This window comes from Bidens hawaiensis, unplaced genomic scaffold (assembly GCF_021521415.1).
Source record: "Bidens hawaiensis isolate Kalapana, Puna unplaced genomic scaffold, B.hawaiensis_p1.1 tig00419365_1, whole genome shotgun sequence".
NCBI lineage: Eukaryota > Viridiplantae > Streptophyta > Magnoliopsida > Asterales > Asteraceae > Bidens > Bidens hawaiensis.
This window is the reverse complement of record NW_027504836.1, coordinates 280,485-298,660: the sequence shown is the minus strand read 5'-3', so window position 1 is coordinate 298,660 and position 18,176 is coordinate 280,485. Positions and strand designations below refer to the sequence as shown.

The 18,176-nt window shown below is 30.9% G+C and overlaps 1 protein-coding gene across 1 annotated transcript; it reads right to left on the bottom strand.

Moving 5' to 3' along the window:
- Positions 1-4,809: 4,809 nt before the first annotated feature.
- LOC143608399 (protein NRT1/ PTR FAMILY 5.4-like) lies at positions 4,810-9,737 on the bottom strand. The gene is made up of 4 exons (XM_077083446.1): positions 9,618-9,737; positions 9,302-9,519; positions 6,270-6,775; positions 4,810-5,650 (listed from the first exon to the last, which is right to left on the bottom strand). Exons 1-4 carry the CDS (start codon positions 9,718-9,720, stop codon positions 4,810-4,812), a joined length of 1,668 nt encoding a protein of 555 aa, XP_076939561.1. The 5' UTR covers positions 9,721-9,737.
- Between the last annotated feature and the right edge of the window lie 8,439 nt (positions 9,738-18,176).

Below are 18,176 nucleotides of genomic sequence, written 5' to 3'. Positions count from 1 at the left end.
GTTTACATTCGAAAGCATATTCTTGGTTGCAAATTTAATCTTTAGACCGAGCAACAGTGGTTTCAAATTCACCATGGGCATGGTATTGTTTTCAATCAAAGCCTCACCTTTTTTGTCTGAAAAATTTTCATACCCCAAGTATATTTTCAACTGTTTATAAGAAACAACAAAATAAATAAAATTAATTATCATGATCTTTTATGAAGAAAAACTATGCAGTTGAATACTACACAATCAAGTTATTATCCAACCTACACAACAACAAAATTCTTCTTACACTAAATAGTGTAGCTATATTCAACCCAAAATGTTATTCCTACACTTCAACATGGTTATTCCTACACAAGCATAATATCCAAAACCGTTATAAATTAATTTTATGACTATAAAATTATGTAAACTATATACTACTGCAAAAATAGCTAACAAATGTAAAGTTATTATCTAAACCTACACAACAACAAATTATTCTTAGTGTAGCTACATACAACCCAAAATATTATCCCTACACTTTAACGCGGTAATTTCTACACATAATCAATTTCGATATAACATCCAAAACTATAATAAAAGAACAATATATCTACTAGATAGTGTAAACTATATACAACCATCGAAATAACTACCAAATGTAATGTTATTATGAAAACCTACACAACAACCATTTCTTCTTAGACATAACATAGATCCCAACACAAACAATTTAACCATACACATACTCATAACACATATTCCCTACATATAACCTACACAAACAAATTAACCATATGCATAACGCAGATTCCCTACACATAACACATACTCCATACACATAATACATATTCCCTACACATAACCTCCTGCATAACATACATCTGAAATTAACACATAACAAGATTCACATCTCTCCCATCTTTCATAGAAACATACTCCCTGCATCTAACCTCCACAATAAACTACATCTACAACAACCAGAATTTCTACATACATCATAATAACTTAAATCAAAATAAGATTGTATTATACATTAGCTTACATTTGACATCAACACATCTTTAATACCAATTATACACAATTACATACAAAGAACAAATAAAATTCAATGACAAATTCTCATATTTTAGTTAGATACACCCACAAAAAATATTCCAACACTATACCACATAACATAGTTGATTCATTCAATGTGTGTGCCATTCAGTATTGTACCTACACGTGAATCGAGCATTCTAATTTAGTATCACACCTACATGTGAATTGAGCATACCTAATCGGGCATGCCTACACATGAATTGAGTATACGTACACATGAATCAAGCATTCCTACACATGAAACAATTATCATTAACAAAGTAAATAGAATTTGAAATTGTTTACCTGTAAATCATTAAATATTTAGCATCCACATCTTGAACATACAACATACTCCTTAAATAAATAATATAATATATTAAGATGGACTTCTTCTAAAAATAAACCTACATATATATTTAAATACCACAATAACTACTTGTATATGTAGGAGTTCATATGTAGTGTACGCAAATACAAATACAAACACAAACACAAATAACAGTTTACACTATACACCGACCCACAAAAAACTACAATACATAGTTTACACACTCGAGTGTAATGTAAAGCTACACAAATCATACATGAATATAATAAAGAGTATATGAGTCAATATATAGCTTATACGAATTGCATATAAAGCTTCTCCATGGAACTAATTTAATCCTACAGTATAGCACATAACAAAACTAAAGTGATAAAAATATAAAAAGAGGTTGTAGGAATCAATTAGAATAAAAAAAACAATAATAGCATACCCAAATCAAAAAATAAAAAGAATCAATTATGTAATTTAGGCTGTAGAATTATGAAATCACTTATGTATACAAATCTAAAAAAATAAAATAAAAATACAACCTAATCTTAGCCACAATGACAGTATCACACCCTAAATTGAGTTCTTTACACCTTGTTTATGTAAGCGTGCTACTGAATCTTCAACAAAATAATGCGGAATTTTTATTTTGAGGCAATTTCTTGAATCTTCAATTTATTATGATGTTGAGATTGTTAGGGCTTAAAAGTGGGGACTCAATTATATAAGCCCGTTTCTTATTTTAGGCTACACATTTAGGACTATTGTACCCTTTTGCATTTAAATACAATAAAACCATCCATTTAAATATTACAAAATGAGCATCTTAAATATAGGCCTTAGATCAAATAAATCAAAGGTTGTAATTAATTTCTCGCGCTTCTCGTTATAATATGATTTCTCGCATGAACTATCCCCTATATATATATATATATTATTTAAATTAAAAACCAATTTTATAGTAAAAAAATAAACGGGTCTTGGGTTTTATTAAACCATAAGTATATTATTAACTTTCATAAATATTATTTATAATTAAAAAATCAATTTTATAGTAAAAAAATAAACGGGTCTTGGGTCTCATCAAAACCATATAGCTTTTAAACCGGGTATAACATTTCATTAATTTGTGAAACAATTTATCATCAAACCATAAGCATATTATTAACTTTCATACAATAAAAAAATATAAATTCAAAAAATAAATAAGAATTAAAACAAATAATTTAAAACAACATTATTAACCTTAACATCTTGATGATATATATAGGGTGTGGTTAAAATAAAAAGTGGAGTGTATATAAGAAGTAATCAGGTGCGTTAGATATGTTGATCTGATTGTTGATATGGAAAGTGTGTTTATTATATGGCGTGTTTTATTTTAGTTGTGGTGTGTTTAATTTTTTTAAAAAAATATATATTATTAATAATTAAGAAACATTTTTTTAGTAAAAAAAATAAACGGGTCTTGGGACTCAGCAAACTCATATTAGTTTTAAACCAGGTTATAACATTTTAGTTATTTGTGAAACCATTTTATCATCAATCTCTGTATATTATAAATTTCCTTACAATAACCAAAATTAAACTCCAAAAAAGTATATAAATATTAAAAACGAATAATGTAAAATAGCCCCCTTAATACGGGGGATAAAAACTAGTATACTATATTAATAGACTATACTTACCCTGAGTTATTTAAACTCAAATTACTAATAATTATCTTATAGCTTCAAGTATGACACATAGTTTTAAATTTTATATGCCAATAAAAAAGAACCGATAAACTTAGCGTACTAATTTTAATTATTTATAAAAATAGTAAAATCACATAGTGTAAGGTTTTATATACGTTTCAAAGTCGCATCATATATAATACTAATATTTTATATATATACACACATTTTTAGCAAACATGGATTTTATATGTGTGTATACATATAATACTAGCTTAGAATCAATGTCTTATCAGGTTATAATAAATTTTATAAAGTCAGTCATAAAGATTAAAACTGTTTTTTTTCATTGAAGGTAATTTATATTTTTATATAAATGATTAATATTGTTCTATGAATATAATTATGTGACATTAAGAATAGTGATCTTAGCGATGCAAGATATCTATTTTACAAAAACACGATGTACCAACTTATAAAAATTATAAACAATCAAAGTAAATAACCAGTAACAAATGCTAAAAATATTAGTCAACAAAACAAAATGTACATACACAAACAAAAACATCAAATTAAACATTGTCTAACAACAAATGTTCAAAACATTGTTTTTTCTAGAAACACACAATGTTCATCTATTTTACATAAAGCAAGTCATTTTTAACCTTTTCACTTTCTTTCATAATTCTTCTTTAAAAAAAAATTCATGTTAAAATTGGTAAATATGAAATGTTTCTAGTTTTAGAAAAACAAGGGTAAAATAGTTATTTTGGATTGTTTTCAATAAAATGAATAAGTTTGATAGTTGTAACTTTAGAGCATTCTCATCCAATACCTATCTTCAAACCAAAAATTACACTACATGTTATCTGTCCATTTTAATTATATAATACATTTTTATACCTTTATCCATTATATTTTCTCTTCCCTCCATGCACAATCATTTTCAAAAAATATTAAAAAATTATAGAGGGTGAACAATATTTTTTCAAATATATTGAAAAATCATTGTGTTTCCTAAAATATAATAACTCTCACCATAAACCACTCTCTTAAATTATAAAAGCACCCCTCACATAAAATAGGTGGTTGGATTAGAATGCTCTAATATGATATTTTTAAGTATGAATTGGGTATATTTGATATTTCACAAGTTTGTAAGAACATACATGAAATTCTTTCAATATTCTTTTACTTATACTTTTATGCATGGCCGGCAATGATAGTAGGGCAAGATGGTCGACGGTCCCCGGCCCAATCACCTTGCTAGAGCCTAGATTTTTTTTAAAGTTATATATCTTTTTTATGAAAAAAATACGTATTTTTAATGTTTAAACTCAATTACTCAACTCACTGAAACATTTAAAAAAAATTACACAACCCAAATTATAACTAAGTAAGCCTATTTAAAAAATTTTAAAATTTAATTAAGGTCCTAAAATGTTTTCGCCTTCGACTTAAAAAGTTTTAACAATTCGTAGAGATAGCCATGTTTGTTATATTTTCCACATTTGAAATGATCATAACCCTACTTGTTTGGTTTGGTAGAGAGGTTGATGAATGGCATGCTGCAAATGGTACTCAAAGTTAATAAAGGACAAAGATTTAGGAATCTTGATTTTGAAGATTCTGTCTTGTTTTTGTTTGATGAGGTCATTATTAACGTTTGACTGATGTTGGTTTGTTGGTAAGCTGACTTTTAGTTATGAAATCATTTATAGATGATGATAGATGTTATTACTTATTACACTTATTTTGAGGATACTAAACCTCATTCTCCCTCTCAACCTTCTTATAAACATAACCCTTGGCTACAACCACATACAAAACCAAACTAAACCCACTCAATGATGCTAACAACCAGTAGAAATAATCAAGATGCGCTCGGTTCATATTATCCTGTAGCCATTGATCACCATGTCTTTCTGTAACAACCTCTATCAAGGATATAAGTCCACTGCTTATAATGCTTCCTACACCCAACACACTCATATAAGCCGCGGCCCCCATACTACGCATCTCATCCGGGACTTGATCATAAAACAACTCTTGCATTCCCACGATCGCTAGCATGTCCGCCACACCCATCAACACGTATTGTGGGACTAACCACCATATACTCATTGGAACTATTGACTTTGGGTGATCAAGTAACCCGTGTTGTGTGGCAATGCGGATCCTTTTTGACTCAATCAAAGCCGACGTGATCATGGTCAAAATGGAAAAGAATATCCCAAACCCGATTCTTTGGAGGATCGTGATGCCTGAGGAGTTACCAGTGAGCCTTCTGGCGGTGGGGATTATGAGCCGCTCGTAGATTGGGACCGAGGCTAGGATGGTTAGGCCTGGGATGACTTGTAGAGTTGCGGCTGGAAGTTGGTGGTTGGTGGAGCCAATGGTGCGGATTAAGGTTGCGCCTTGTTTAGTGTAGAAGGTGGAAATTTGAGCTATTACCACCCCGAACATCAAGCAAGCTAACCATACTGGGACGAGCCGCACTAGGAGTTTCACCTGTTCCACTTGGTTCACGGTGCAGAGTCTCCAACGGTTGCCTTTTCCTGACGACACGTCGGTTTCGTCTATAATCGCTGCCTTGTCCAAAAACCTATATATCAAAGTATGATTATGTTCAAAGTTTTTAAAAACTTTTTGTTAATGACTATTCCACACTTTCTATTATACTTGTTTAAACCCTATTTTTTATTTAAATTTGATTAACATCAACGATACACACTATTGACATATATGGAGTTCTAGAGTTTTTATTTTAAAAAAATGGTAAAATATTCAAGAAATAAATATAAGTTAAAAATTAGGTAAATAAAAAAATTTTGAAGTTCAAGATAAGCGTTTACGCCTTATAAGGGTAGGGATGAATTTCGTATCAGTGCCAGAAATCGTCAAAAATCGATACCGGGAGTGATACTAAAGGTGTTTGGACGGTATTTGAAGGTAAATCAACCCAAAATATTAGTACTGGAAGTACCAATCCCAAAAAATAAAAAAAGCGGGTACCGAATTTGGTACCAAATATACTCGGTGAGGGTACGGTACGGGCCATTTGTAGTGCATCCCTAGTTTAGGGTTTGAAATTTTAAAGTTTTTGAATAAAAAGAGTAAATGAACTATAAATTTCATATTTTACCGATTTTTTAAAAGCCAATATGATATTTTCAATTTTTAAGTTTATAGCGGTATATATGAAATTGACCTATGTTATATACCTGAATTGGTTGGTACGAGCCAACGGCTTAATCATAGTATCACTTTCTTCTTCCTCCTCGCACACACTCCAACCTTTTTCCAACGACAGCTTCCGCTTTCTAAACGCAGCCGCCACCACCTGGACCACCTTTGTAACCGGGCTGCCCAGTGGCGCCTCGCGCCGATAAGTACTTTTGCCAGCTAAAAATATCCCAAGAGCTACCGCGACAACTACGGTGAGTATTGCATAGCCCAAAGGCCATCCAACAGACTCTTGAACATAAATGACAACTAGTATGGACATAGTGGCCCCTAACACGATCCCCAAGTACCACCAGTTGAAAAACGAACTCTTGGCGGCTCTTTCTTCTGGGAGATTGTCGTCGAACTGGTCCGCGGCAAAGGTCTGGATACAAGGACGATGACCACCTTCCCCGATGTTGATTACATAAAGTCCCACAAAATAAGGTAGTGAACGATGCTTCAATGGGATTGCTTTTGTAGATATGACTAAAAGCACCAATCCCTGTTATAAAAGTTACAAAATAATAATAAACACTTCTATATAAACATAAAATTTGACTTTATCAAGTTAGTTCTTTTTTTGATCGATTTTTCCTAGTGTAGCACATTGTATTATTACGTACATTACAAGTATGAGCTTTGTTTTGGAAAATAGTAACGATATAAAATTTTAAAGTTTTTGATTAAAGATCACGGTGGTGAATGGATCACACTCACAATTTAGTATATATTAAATTTAAATTTTAGTTTCACTCGTTGTGTTTACTATTCATTAAAATATTTGTTTTACTTGGTTGTACATGTTGCTTTATGGGTTGTGCATATAAGTTTTTTTTTTTGTGAAATTTATTCGACATACCCTAGCCATCTCTCTTGTCGGCACTCCACCACGCTAACATCTATCTCTCCCTTTATTTAAAATTATTTTTTTTCAAATGATGACTTTCATAAATTATTAATTAATGTAGTCTCTCTTTTTCTCTTATCACTTTCTATTTTAAGTTGTTAATTAGTGTATGTATATCTGTATTTACGTATGCAAGCGGTGTTGATTTTAACTTTTTGTTCTTGACATGAATTTTCTCTTATATAAAGTCAAATAAAATGAAAAATGCTAAAAAAAATTAGGAACGAAATAAACCACATTATTGTTCTTTTTTGACGCGAAAGGAATGATCACGATTTCTAGAAGGGGAGAGCCAAAAAGAAAAATCTTAAATATATTAATAAATTATTTTAATTATATTGGTGTTTAAACTCTATAAAAAATTAAGAGTGAGGAAGAGAGGGACGACAATTTTCATGATGGTGGCAACGATGTTGTTGACCGTTGACAATGCCAATGATGCTAGTGGGGTGTGGGCGAGAATCAGTAACAAGTTCAAATTATTAAAGATAGAGATGAAAGAATGAGATTTACACGGAAAATAAATAGTTACATAAATGGTGAGAGATAGTACAATTTGTTTTCTTACTCCGTTAAAAGGTTTATACATTTAGTAAAGTCAGATAACAAGTAGCAGGTTTTATAAACATGTATATTTATAAATTTAAACCCACGCAAGTTTGGTTTTTAGTAATTCCTATTCAGTACGCCACTATATGAAAATTTTAATAATAATAATAATAAATGAAGCCACTTGAAAAGATATGAGAAAATTCAAAATAATAAATGATTGTGCTTTAAATAGGAGAAAGTCACTTTACCATTATTTCTATTTGCGTTAATAATTAATATTAATAAGTAATTTAAAAATATAAATATCCATTGGGACGGTAAAATAAATGGTTATGAAAATATATGTAAGGCTAAGGGGTGTGGGGGGGCTCTAATGGGGGCTCCAGTGGGGGCTCCAGCCAATAATATTATGACGTGTGGCAGAGAGAGAAACTGGATAAGGGGTGTGTTGGAGCCCCCGCTTGAGCCCCTGGCCCTGGTGTGGAGGGGCTCCAGCAGGGGCTCCAGCGATTTTTTTTTTTTATTTTTTTATAAATATATTCAAACAACGTATTTATTTTTTTATAAATATTTTTTTATTTTTTTATACGTGTCAAGTTGTGGTGATTGATATGGGTGAAATGGGGTATTTTATAGATGAAATGGGGTATTATTTAGGCAAAAAATATTTTTTTTTTTAATTTAACCGGGTCCCAACGGCTATTTCTCCATTCCCAACGTCCATTTTCTCTCTCTTCTCCCGCGACCAGGCTCACGCCTGCCTGGATTTCCGCGCTCGCGCCCCGGTGGTGTGGGGTTAGCGCCCCGAGGCGCGAGCTGAGGGGCTCTAGCGCCCCGGTTAGCGCCCCACACCCCTCAGCCTAAGCTAGATTATCGGATGGGTCAATGCTGTTAATAATCTAAATAGAATGTTAAAAAAATTATATATATGTGAGTTAATTTTGATTGATTGATTGATTGAGTTAATTTTGACTTTCGAGACCACTAATACATGTCACACAGTGTTAAGAAGACTTTAAAGGTCAATAATACATGCCACACACAGTGTTAAGAAATGAGTAAGTTAATTAAAAGTTTTGAATTTTGATGTTAAGGATAAGGAGCTTTTTTCCGATAGTGAACTACTAGACGTAAAGTTTGAATTGTGAAGAGATTAACATCAAATAACTTGAAATAAGCATGTGTTTTCACATCAAATTGGATTAGACATGCCACCATAAACTAGTCTTAATACTTACACAAATAATAATATTTATCTTATAAAACACTTGCAATATAATGTAATATTATTTTATCTAGAGTTGTATTAGAAAAAATTAAATTATGTATTATGTCATATATGTATAAAATAGAATTATAAATATTACAAACATAAACTCACAAATAAATGAAAAAGTAGTTAAAAGTTGAAGATCAAACTTTTAATACTAGTAATTACTAACATGAAATGAATCAAGAACATTTTGAGCTTATATATTGTGAGTAGCTAATTAGATAAAGTTAAACTTGAAGAACAACGCACGTATTGAAATGAATAAAAGTAAGATAGATTAGATAATTTTAACATACCAAGAGATAGGTGATGGACGAGAAGACAATGGTTTTGAATCTACCGAAATAAGAATCGGCTAGGAAACCACCGACGATCGGGAACAAAGCGGACACACCGTGCCATAAGTTAACATTTTTGGCCGCGGTGGCTATAGGTTGTCCCATAATAGTGGTGAGGTACATGATCAAGTTTCCTGATAGCCCATAGTAAGCAAATCGCTCTCCGAACTCCACAACTGCGTCATGATCATGGTAATAATATTTATGGATGGATCGGTGGTGATGAGAAAATAAGGAAGAAATAGCTAGACCTTAACTGTTAAGAGGTGCTTACAAATTATGAAAATGGCCGACTTCCAACCACCTTTGATTGCCTTTTTTGAGGGAGTGTTGACATCATTGTGGTCACACTTGGTGAAAACCACGGAAGTCTCCATATGGGAAAACCTTTCAAGATTCAATCTCAAAGCTTTATAATATATATAATATATGTATTATTATTATTATTATTATTATTATTATTATTATGCATATATATAGAGAAAGAAAGAGAGTCTATGATATTTTAGAGTTTCACTTAATTGGTCCTTCTTGTCTATTTCAATGTACACTTTTCCTCCTTACATTTCTAACTTTATCTTTTCTAAAACTACAATATAAATTGATTGTATATGTGTATTAGATATTAAAAAAACTAGAATTTATAGGTTTGTGTTTATAACAATATAAGCACTAATAACTACAAACAAATAAATGCAACTTTTTCTACACAAAAAATGTTGCAATCAACTAAACTGAAATAGGTTGTAAGGTTCATCTAAGTTGAGTTTCATTCGGTATGTCTGTGTTATGCAGCATAAAAATTGGATTTAACGGTGAGGTCAACAGTTTGAAACTGTTGTGCGAAGATATATATAAATAAAACACGAATCACAACTAAGCTTTAAAAACCAAACAATCTATCCTAGTTCACACAAACGGCAAGTGTACCGGTCGTGTATAGCAAAGATAAGGAAAGTCCGGATATCGAACTCGAAGACACGTGAGAACGGCTCAAATAATAGACCCTAATCCAAGTCCTACCCTAATAATATTTAATTGATTTTATTATTATTTTTTATTTTAATTAGTTTAAAACTAAATTACTTAACTTAACGAAACTAACAAGAAAACTTAACGGCACTTACGGAGCTTTTAACAAATATGGAGAAACGACTACCTAGGCAAGAATCTTATTAATAGTTCAACGGTTAACGGAATAATTAATCACACGACACCGGGATCTTAAAATAATCAAATAAGGCTTATTAAAGTTCGCTAGATCACCTCTCGGTCTCACCAACTAACCCTCACAAATCTAAGAAGATTGAATAAATGCACCGGGAAAAAAGATTATTAAGGTACCCAAATGACGCATCTCCTCTCGGACTCAACGACACAAAACCCGCTTAAAATTGGTACTAGCAATTATAGGGATAAAGGGGTAACAATAATTAACTTAATCTAAGACACATATTTGCACGCAAAACTAAACCGGATAAGACCAAAACTCGCTCTCGCGCAATTCTAACCTAACCGAATAAAGACGCGAGACAAACCGACTCCCTATTACCTCTCGGTCGCAAGGAATGTGAAACTATTGAATTTTAATAATTAAACGTACTCAAGATTCCTATGGTCGCGCTAACCACAATAAGATCAAAAACACCAAGTCTAAGACCTAAACGTAGAACTCTAACCAAATGACACACAATCAATCAATCAAAGTAATACGCGGGATCAATAAGCAATAATTATATAAAAACAATATTTAACACATCAAAGATTAAATTATATAAAGCTTTCAATAATAATACGTCGTGTAACTAGTCAAAACCAAATAAACCGCTAAACAATGTCAATAATCATCTCAACCTAGGTAGTACAAATAGTTTAGCTACTCATAATAATAAAAGAGTCAAGATAAATAGTAGCCAAACTCATGTCTAACAATTATTGAATGAAGTAAATAATGTTTTAACAAGTAAAACCGAATAATAAACGAACCAATTAGTGCTCCAAACCTCTTGAGTAAATGCTTCCTTGCTGCTGCCTTCTTCTCCTATTGATCTCAAAAAGTTTGAAAAATACTTTCTTCTTTCTCCTTGAAGAACTGCCGATCGGAATAATATTAATGGTTGTGGTTTTAATATTTTTCCTCTTTTTGTTTCACTCCTTATCATAAGAACTTGACCAACCCAAAACAATTATAATATTTTATTCTTCTTTTCTCTACAATACCGTGATTGTTGAGCAAAACCAAAGAAAATGGTTTTTTAGATTGTTGTCTTTCTTTTGATGTCCAATGATCCGATCGGACTGCCCCCCCATGGTGTTAGGGTTTTTATTTTTTAATGCATAATATATAATATGCATGTAATAGTCTACACTTGTGGGCTTGGGTCGGGCTTCAACTTAGTTCTTCAAGATTTGATCAAAAAGGCCTCCAATGTCTTCAAAAACTCGAACCTTTTTTTCTTTAAAACTCGTAACCTACACAAAATAATAAACTTTGTAAAACCAAGTTAAAACGAGTTAAAAACATTATTTATTATATAAATTAGTAATAAAAAGGTGATAAAATGGTACAGAAAAATAAGTGTGTTTTATAACACATCAGAAACATTTAACCAGCTGTGTAAAACAGATCAAACGTTTAACCTTAATTATATATTTATCTTTCAATTTTTACATATGCAATTAGATGTAATATATATGAACCATCTTATTGTTTCAAAGATATAATTACAGACTATAGAGTTAAAAATATAAAATGATTGAAATTGTCTAACTCGAAAAGCGATATGGGTTCATCGATTCAGAAAACGCAACCAATTTGGTTTGCTTTTAGTGGTTTAACTCGTATATGGTATAATCAAACTTTGAACATCAATAGGATCTAATCGAGGTTGAGGGTTTCACATCAGCAATTCTTGTCATTCATCTGGTATAGTCCCTAATTAATCGTTAACCACAAATCGGGTTCTCAATCAGCAATTCTTGTCATTCATCTGGTATAGTCCCTAATTAATCGTTAACCACAAATCGGGTTCTCAATCGGATATGTGAACCCGACTTTGGGAATGGAGAGACTCAAGAGAGATAACTATGGGGGGCCTCAACCGATTAATTATTTATTTTTTTTATTTTATTCTTTTGCTTGCTCTAATTTTTATTTCTTTCATTCATAAATTTTCATCCACCTTTAATAAATCTACCCTCTCTGCTTCTTACATAGTGTTCTCTTATTGATTGATTTTCGCTATAATTCACCATTACAATGCATCCACCTCTAAATATACTTTTAGGTAAATATTGAAACACGTGATCATATTCCTAGATTTAATGCTATGATCTTAAACAAGAAACACTTGCATTAAATTAACAAGTGGCCAACTTGTTGAAAGTAAATAATAAAATAAAAATAAAAGTTATTTTTTATGATGATTGTTACGATGATTCCCAAAAGCATTTAATTTTATCAAAACCGATGGCACATGTTATAACAAATAAAATTGTCAATGGACTAAGAGTACGCTAGATATATAGTCGAGGACTACTTTTGTAATATACTCCTTCTACTCTATTCTATACACATGCGTAAGCCACATGGCATACAATACTTGTAATCTAATGCCTTTTTTTTTCTTAAATGGGAAATTACAAAATAAAGTAATGTGTGCTTTTGATCTATTAGAGAGGTTGTATACTTGTGTGTATAAGATAATGCGTAGTGAAGCGTCTTTTGTGTATAATATTTTTATAGTGATGTGGCGTCACATGACACACAACGCACCCATAAAGACGTTATTCATTACATACGGTCTAACAATTTTGTATTTTCTATATTATAACAACTTACATATTAGAATAAAATAAATTATCATGCTTTAAAATTGTTCATTTAAAGTCATTATTTATTTTAGCTTCTTTAAACAAACTCAACTTTTATTCGTGTTGCAATCTTGATATATTTTTTATATGCTAATGCATGTTTTTTTAACTAAATGATTCGAATGAAACGTATATAAAATCTTGATTTGATGAATGTTTATAGCACTTGCATCTCACACCTTATACACCTTTCATTTCTAAAGCACGAATAAAAATATAGTTTTGTGCTAATTCAGCTTGCACATTCTATCTTTCATACTTTGAGATATATAGAATAGCATAATAGTAACTTCAAAAATAGAAAGTCTCTACTCATCAATCTATATAGTTATATGAGTGCATAAAAATAATAAAAATATGTGTTTCAGTGTTTGTGAGTAAGATATATAGATATAATTAGAGAATAGGATGCAAGATGTTTATAAAATATTAATAAAATTGATAGAAAAATGTATTTTTAGTTAACTTGATATAAGTTAAACAATTATTAAGCTTAATTATATATATATATATAAGAGAAGTTTGGTGCCACATGGCGGCACCAAACTTGTCCATACAATTTTCATTTTTTTTAGCATTGGTAGCATTACAAACGTAACAAGAATCGACCCAACGTCAATTTTTGTTTACGTAATAGAAACAGACTGAATTCGTGTAAACTCACTGCATCAACGTCCAGGACTAACAATTATAGGTTTTTGATGGCATTTGTTATTTTATTTTGTTTTAGTTCCGGTACCGTAACGAAAACCGACTGGATGCCAATTTTCTTTTTTATTTTTTGTTTTAGTTCAGGTACCGTAACGAACGAGAAAGAAACCGACCAAATTAACGTAAAGTCTCTGTCTTTTGTTTTAGTTCAAGTACCACCATAACGAAAACCTACCAACTATCATTTTTGTTTTAGTACTGGTACCGTAAGAAACCGATTGAATTCATGTTGACTTATCATCTCAACGCTTGAGACCGACAACGCTTGACATTTTACCACCACTCAGATTTTACCGACTTGCCCAGCGCAACGCGCCAGGTAATTCCTAGTTATTCTATAAATTTAAACACACCTTCATAAAGTAGTAAATTAAGCATCTTTTAGAGTATATTTAATATAGATGTAGTATAAAGTATCATAGTTAATAATTGGACGAGTGTGAGACTCCTTGTGAGCTCTCCTTCGGTCTCAAGCTTCACTTTTCCTCGTCTTGTTTACTTTCGCATACTTTAATCCTTCTTTTGTGACAATGCAAGAGAATCTACATGTTGGAGCATGGTTTTATACATTAATATATTAAAAAATAATAAAAATAGTCACTTTCTTAAAAGTAATATATCTTTATGCATATGTTAAAGTTTATCATTTATACTATAGTCTTTTAACTGTTGAATCATTGATCACGTGTATAATATTTCCTAGCCTATCATACTTTAATCAACATGTGAATGGTGGGCTAGTTTTATGTAGGAAGTGTTGTTTATGATATCAAAGACAAATACAAGAAGAAATCTAGTTCATAAATTTAAAATTCGAAGGGTTGACATTAGTGAGAGAAAAACTATAAGGAATAAAATAGAAGTTATTATACTGTTTTTTTGACTTTATCAGGCCACATCTTAATTCCTTTATTATTTTAAAACATCCATAAGTTTTTATATGACATGTTTTAGAAAAAAAATTCACTATAATAGTGAAAGTCTTCTTTTATAATCTTTGATATGTTGGTTTGTTTATACATTGTGTTCACGTTCTGTGTATATGTTTTGATCAACGCGACCGTTTATCTTTTGTAATTAATCGTTATATAATGTTTGAAGGATGGTTTCATATGCTATCACATTACCTAAATTTATGTTATGACTTTTATATTATAAATAAAAACTCATCCGTAATCTTACACACACTAGCAATCTACTACAAACAGTACGTTGTTTGCTTTAACACTATTATTATACTTCCCGTGCTATCCGTATTTTCACTCAAATTTCATTATTTGCATTTCATTATATTTTCAACTCATATAATACACAAGCCACTAACCTATTAAAAGTGATTCGTATTTAACAGATTAGTCAAATCTTATTTCTGTTGATAGAACAAATTACTTAAAATAGAAATTAGTGCTTAATAAGACTTAGAACAATGTGATATAGATTTTATTTTATAACTATGCATTTAACGTTTTTACTAAAAAAAAACTTTTATATATATTGAATTGTGATACTTGACAAAAACATAAACTATATAGATATATTGAATAATGTGTCAAAGATTCATATAGTTATTTATCTTTAAATTGTATACTCAACAAGCACATAGAAATACACATAAATCAAAGAATTTATGCTTAAAGTAGCATCATGCGTAAAATAACATAAACCAATTTAAGATAGAATTACAATACATGAATGAAGAAAACAAATCCACATTACAATTGAAAGTGAACAAAAAAAAATATGACAATGAATAAGGTTGTGACTAAGAATTCATGTTTATCATGGATCCTTAAAAACATATTGCATATCTCCCCTTAGAGAACACTTATGTCTCCTAAACAGGTCCGGCTCCAAGAATGCAAAAAAGAATTTAGGCCAAAGACGAAATTTTTTTTTGACCTTTAGTAAAAAGAATATTTTTTTTTGGTTTAAACAATTTAATTCCAAAGTGGCTTACTTTATTATAATTTGAGTTGTGTAAAAAATTTTTGTAAATAAGTTTAAAAATTTCTCAAATAAGACTAGATACCACAACCTTTTGGTTAGATGTGATACTTATTACCACTAGACCAAGCTAGTGGTCATGTTATTGTGTTGAAACATTGAATATACATATATTTTTTCATAAAAGTAAATATATTTTTTTTAAAAAAAAATCGGGCCTAGCGGGGTGTCAGGCCTGTGGCTGTCGACTACTCCGCCACACCCTACAACCGGCTCTGCTCCCAAATCACGACAACTAAAAAAATCTCAACCGTCAAAAAAGGCTCGAGCTACTGAATCTGTACCCAGGCCCGACTCCGATAAGCCATAAAAAATTTTAGGCCGAAGGCGAAAAATATTTTGGGCCTAAAGTAAAATGAGTATTTTGTTGACTTTAAACAATTTAATTTTTAAATGGACATACTTGGTTATAATATGGGTTGTGTAAAAAACTTTTGTATAAAAATAGGCTTAAACATACAAATGAGACTAAAACCCATAATCTTTTTGTTGAGAGTAAAACCCTTTGCCTCTAAGTCAAGCTAGTTGTCATGTAATTGAGTTTAAACATAAAATATGCATCTTGTTTTTCACTACATATAATTTTTTTATTAAAAGAATTCGGGCCTAACGGGGTGTCGGGCCGGGGGGCTGGGGGGCGTCGACCACCCAGCCCTCCCTAAAGGCCGGCTCTGTCTTTACCTTGCACGAGTAAAACTAACGATCTCTCGATTTCTGGAAAGTCTTTTGCTATGCATTATGGTGATTATGGTTAAGTTCAACTAAGTTAGCACCTTACTATCCTTGGCAAAATATTGAAACAACCATAAAATTTAACTATTAAATAAGTAATAAATTGTATAAAACATCTTAGGGGGTGTTTGAGATTGCTTATTTTCATCAACTTATAACTTATTAACTTTTTGAAAAGTAATAAGGTGTTCGGGATTGCTTATATTGTGAGAGCAAAAGTTTCATAAGTTACAATATTGTAACTTATTAACTTAATGAAAAGTTATAAGGACGTAAAATAAGGAATCCCAAACACCCCTTTAATAATTTGGGGGAATTGACTTTGACTCATATGGGACTTTTGGAACTATGACTGTTATGGTTGTAAACCTCATTATTTTCGGCTGTTGACAGAACTTCATATGGGTTTTAAAACTTCATATTATTGAAGTTGAGAGTCTATGATGGTCACTAGAGGCTCTATTGTTAACAACTTTTGTACTTGAGTTTACAAGGCAATAATATGTATTTGAGCCTGTGTTGTCTTTGATTGGCAATTGAGATGGCTTCTTAACACAAGCAGCCAGATTTTTAGCCTGAACTTGCACTTAATTTATGTGGAAGTAAGAGATTGGTGAATTCAATGATGATGAGGAGAAGATCATATGTATTTTCGATTACTTCATTTTGTATAGCAGGTGCTTTATGTCGTTCTTCGTTTGCGCTTGAATCTTCTGTCTAGGCTCTGATGTTCATTATTTGGAATGACAACGCATGTTGCAACCATAATGGAGATCTGAGCCTCAAGTAATTCAATTCGCAGTTCGAGATTATTTATAGTTTTGTTGTATATAACTTCTTTTCATTTATGTTTTGACTTAATTCACATTTCGTGTTTATTTATAGTTTATTTATATTATTTCAAACGTTTATTATTTTTTTTTTCTTTGCACATACCCGTCGCAACATAATCACGCACGTTATACGATATTAAAAAAAGGTATTTGTTTTTAAAGTATAGTAATAAAGTACTCAAATTAAAAAAAAAATTGTGTTCGATTTCGTGATTTATTTATTTTTAAGAAATAACATCGTGTATAAAAGTTATGGACGTTTAAAAAATTAGACTACTTGAGAGTGAACAATGGTACGCTGTAACATTTTATTCCTCAAAGTTGTGTAGAAAACTAGTTGGCATCCTTCAATGATTTAAACCGTTGATTTTTTGATCTCATGGTCCAAATCATTGAAAATTTATATTAAATCTTTTACCTATATATCTATATATATGATCTAGGAAACTAAAATTTTATATATATGTCACGGTTATTATTGTTTCTTTTGAAATGCAAAGGACACTACGAATGGTTACAATGAACACAAATCACCAACTTACGTGGCTACAAAGGTTGCCGTAATGAAGATGCAATGCATATCATATGTATATTTGGTGGAGTCACATCACTCTCTTCAAGTCAAATGTGTGTTATTTTTTTTCTTTTTAATTTCTTTAACAAATTATTATATATTTTAT

Coding starts and splice junctions, on each gene's coding strand:
- LOC143608399 (XM_077083446.1), bottom strand. CDS start 9,720: ATGGAGACTTCCGTGGTTTTCACCAAGTGTGACCACAATGATGTCAAC. Junction 9,520..9,617: donor GTCGGCCATTTTCATAATTT/GTAAGCACCTCT, acceptor ATCATGACGCAG/TTGTGGAGTTCGGAGAGCGA. Junction 6,776..9,301: donor CGTCCATCACCTATCTCTTG/GTATGTTAAAAT, acceptor CTTTTATAACAG/GGATTGGTGCTTTTAGTCAT.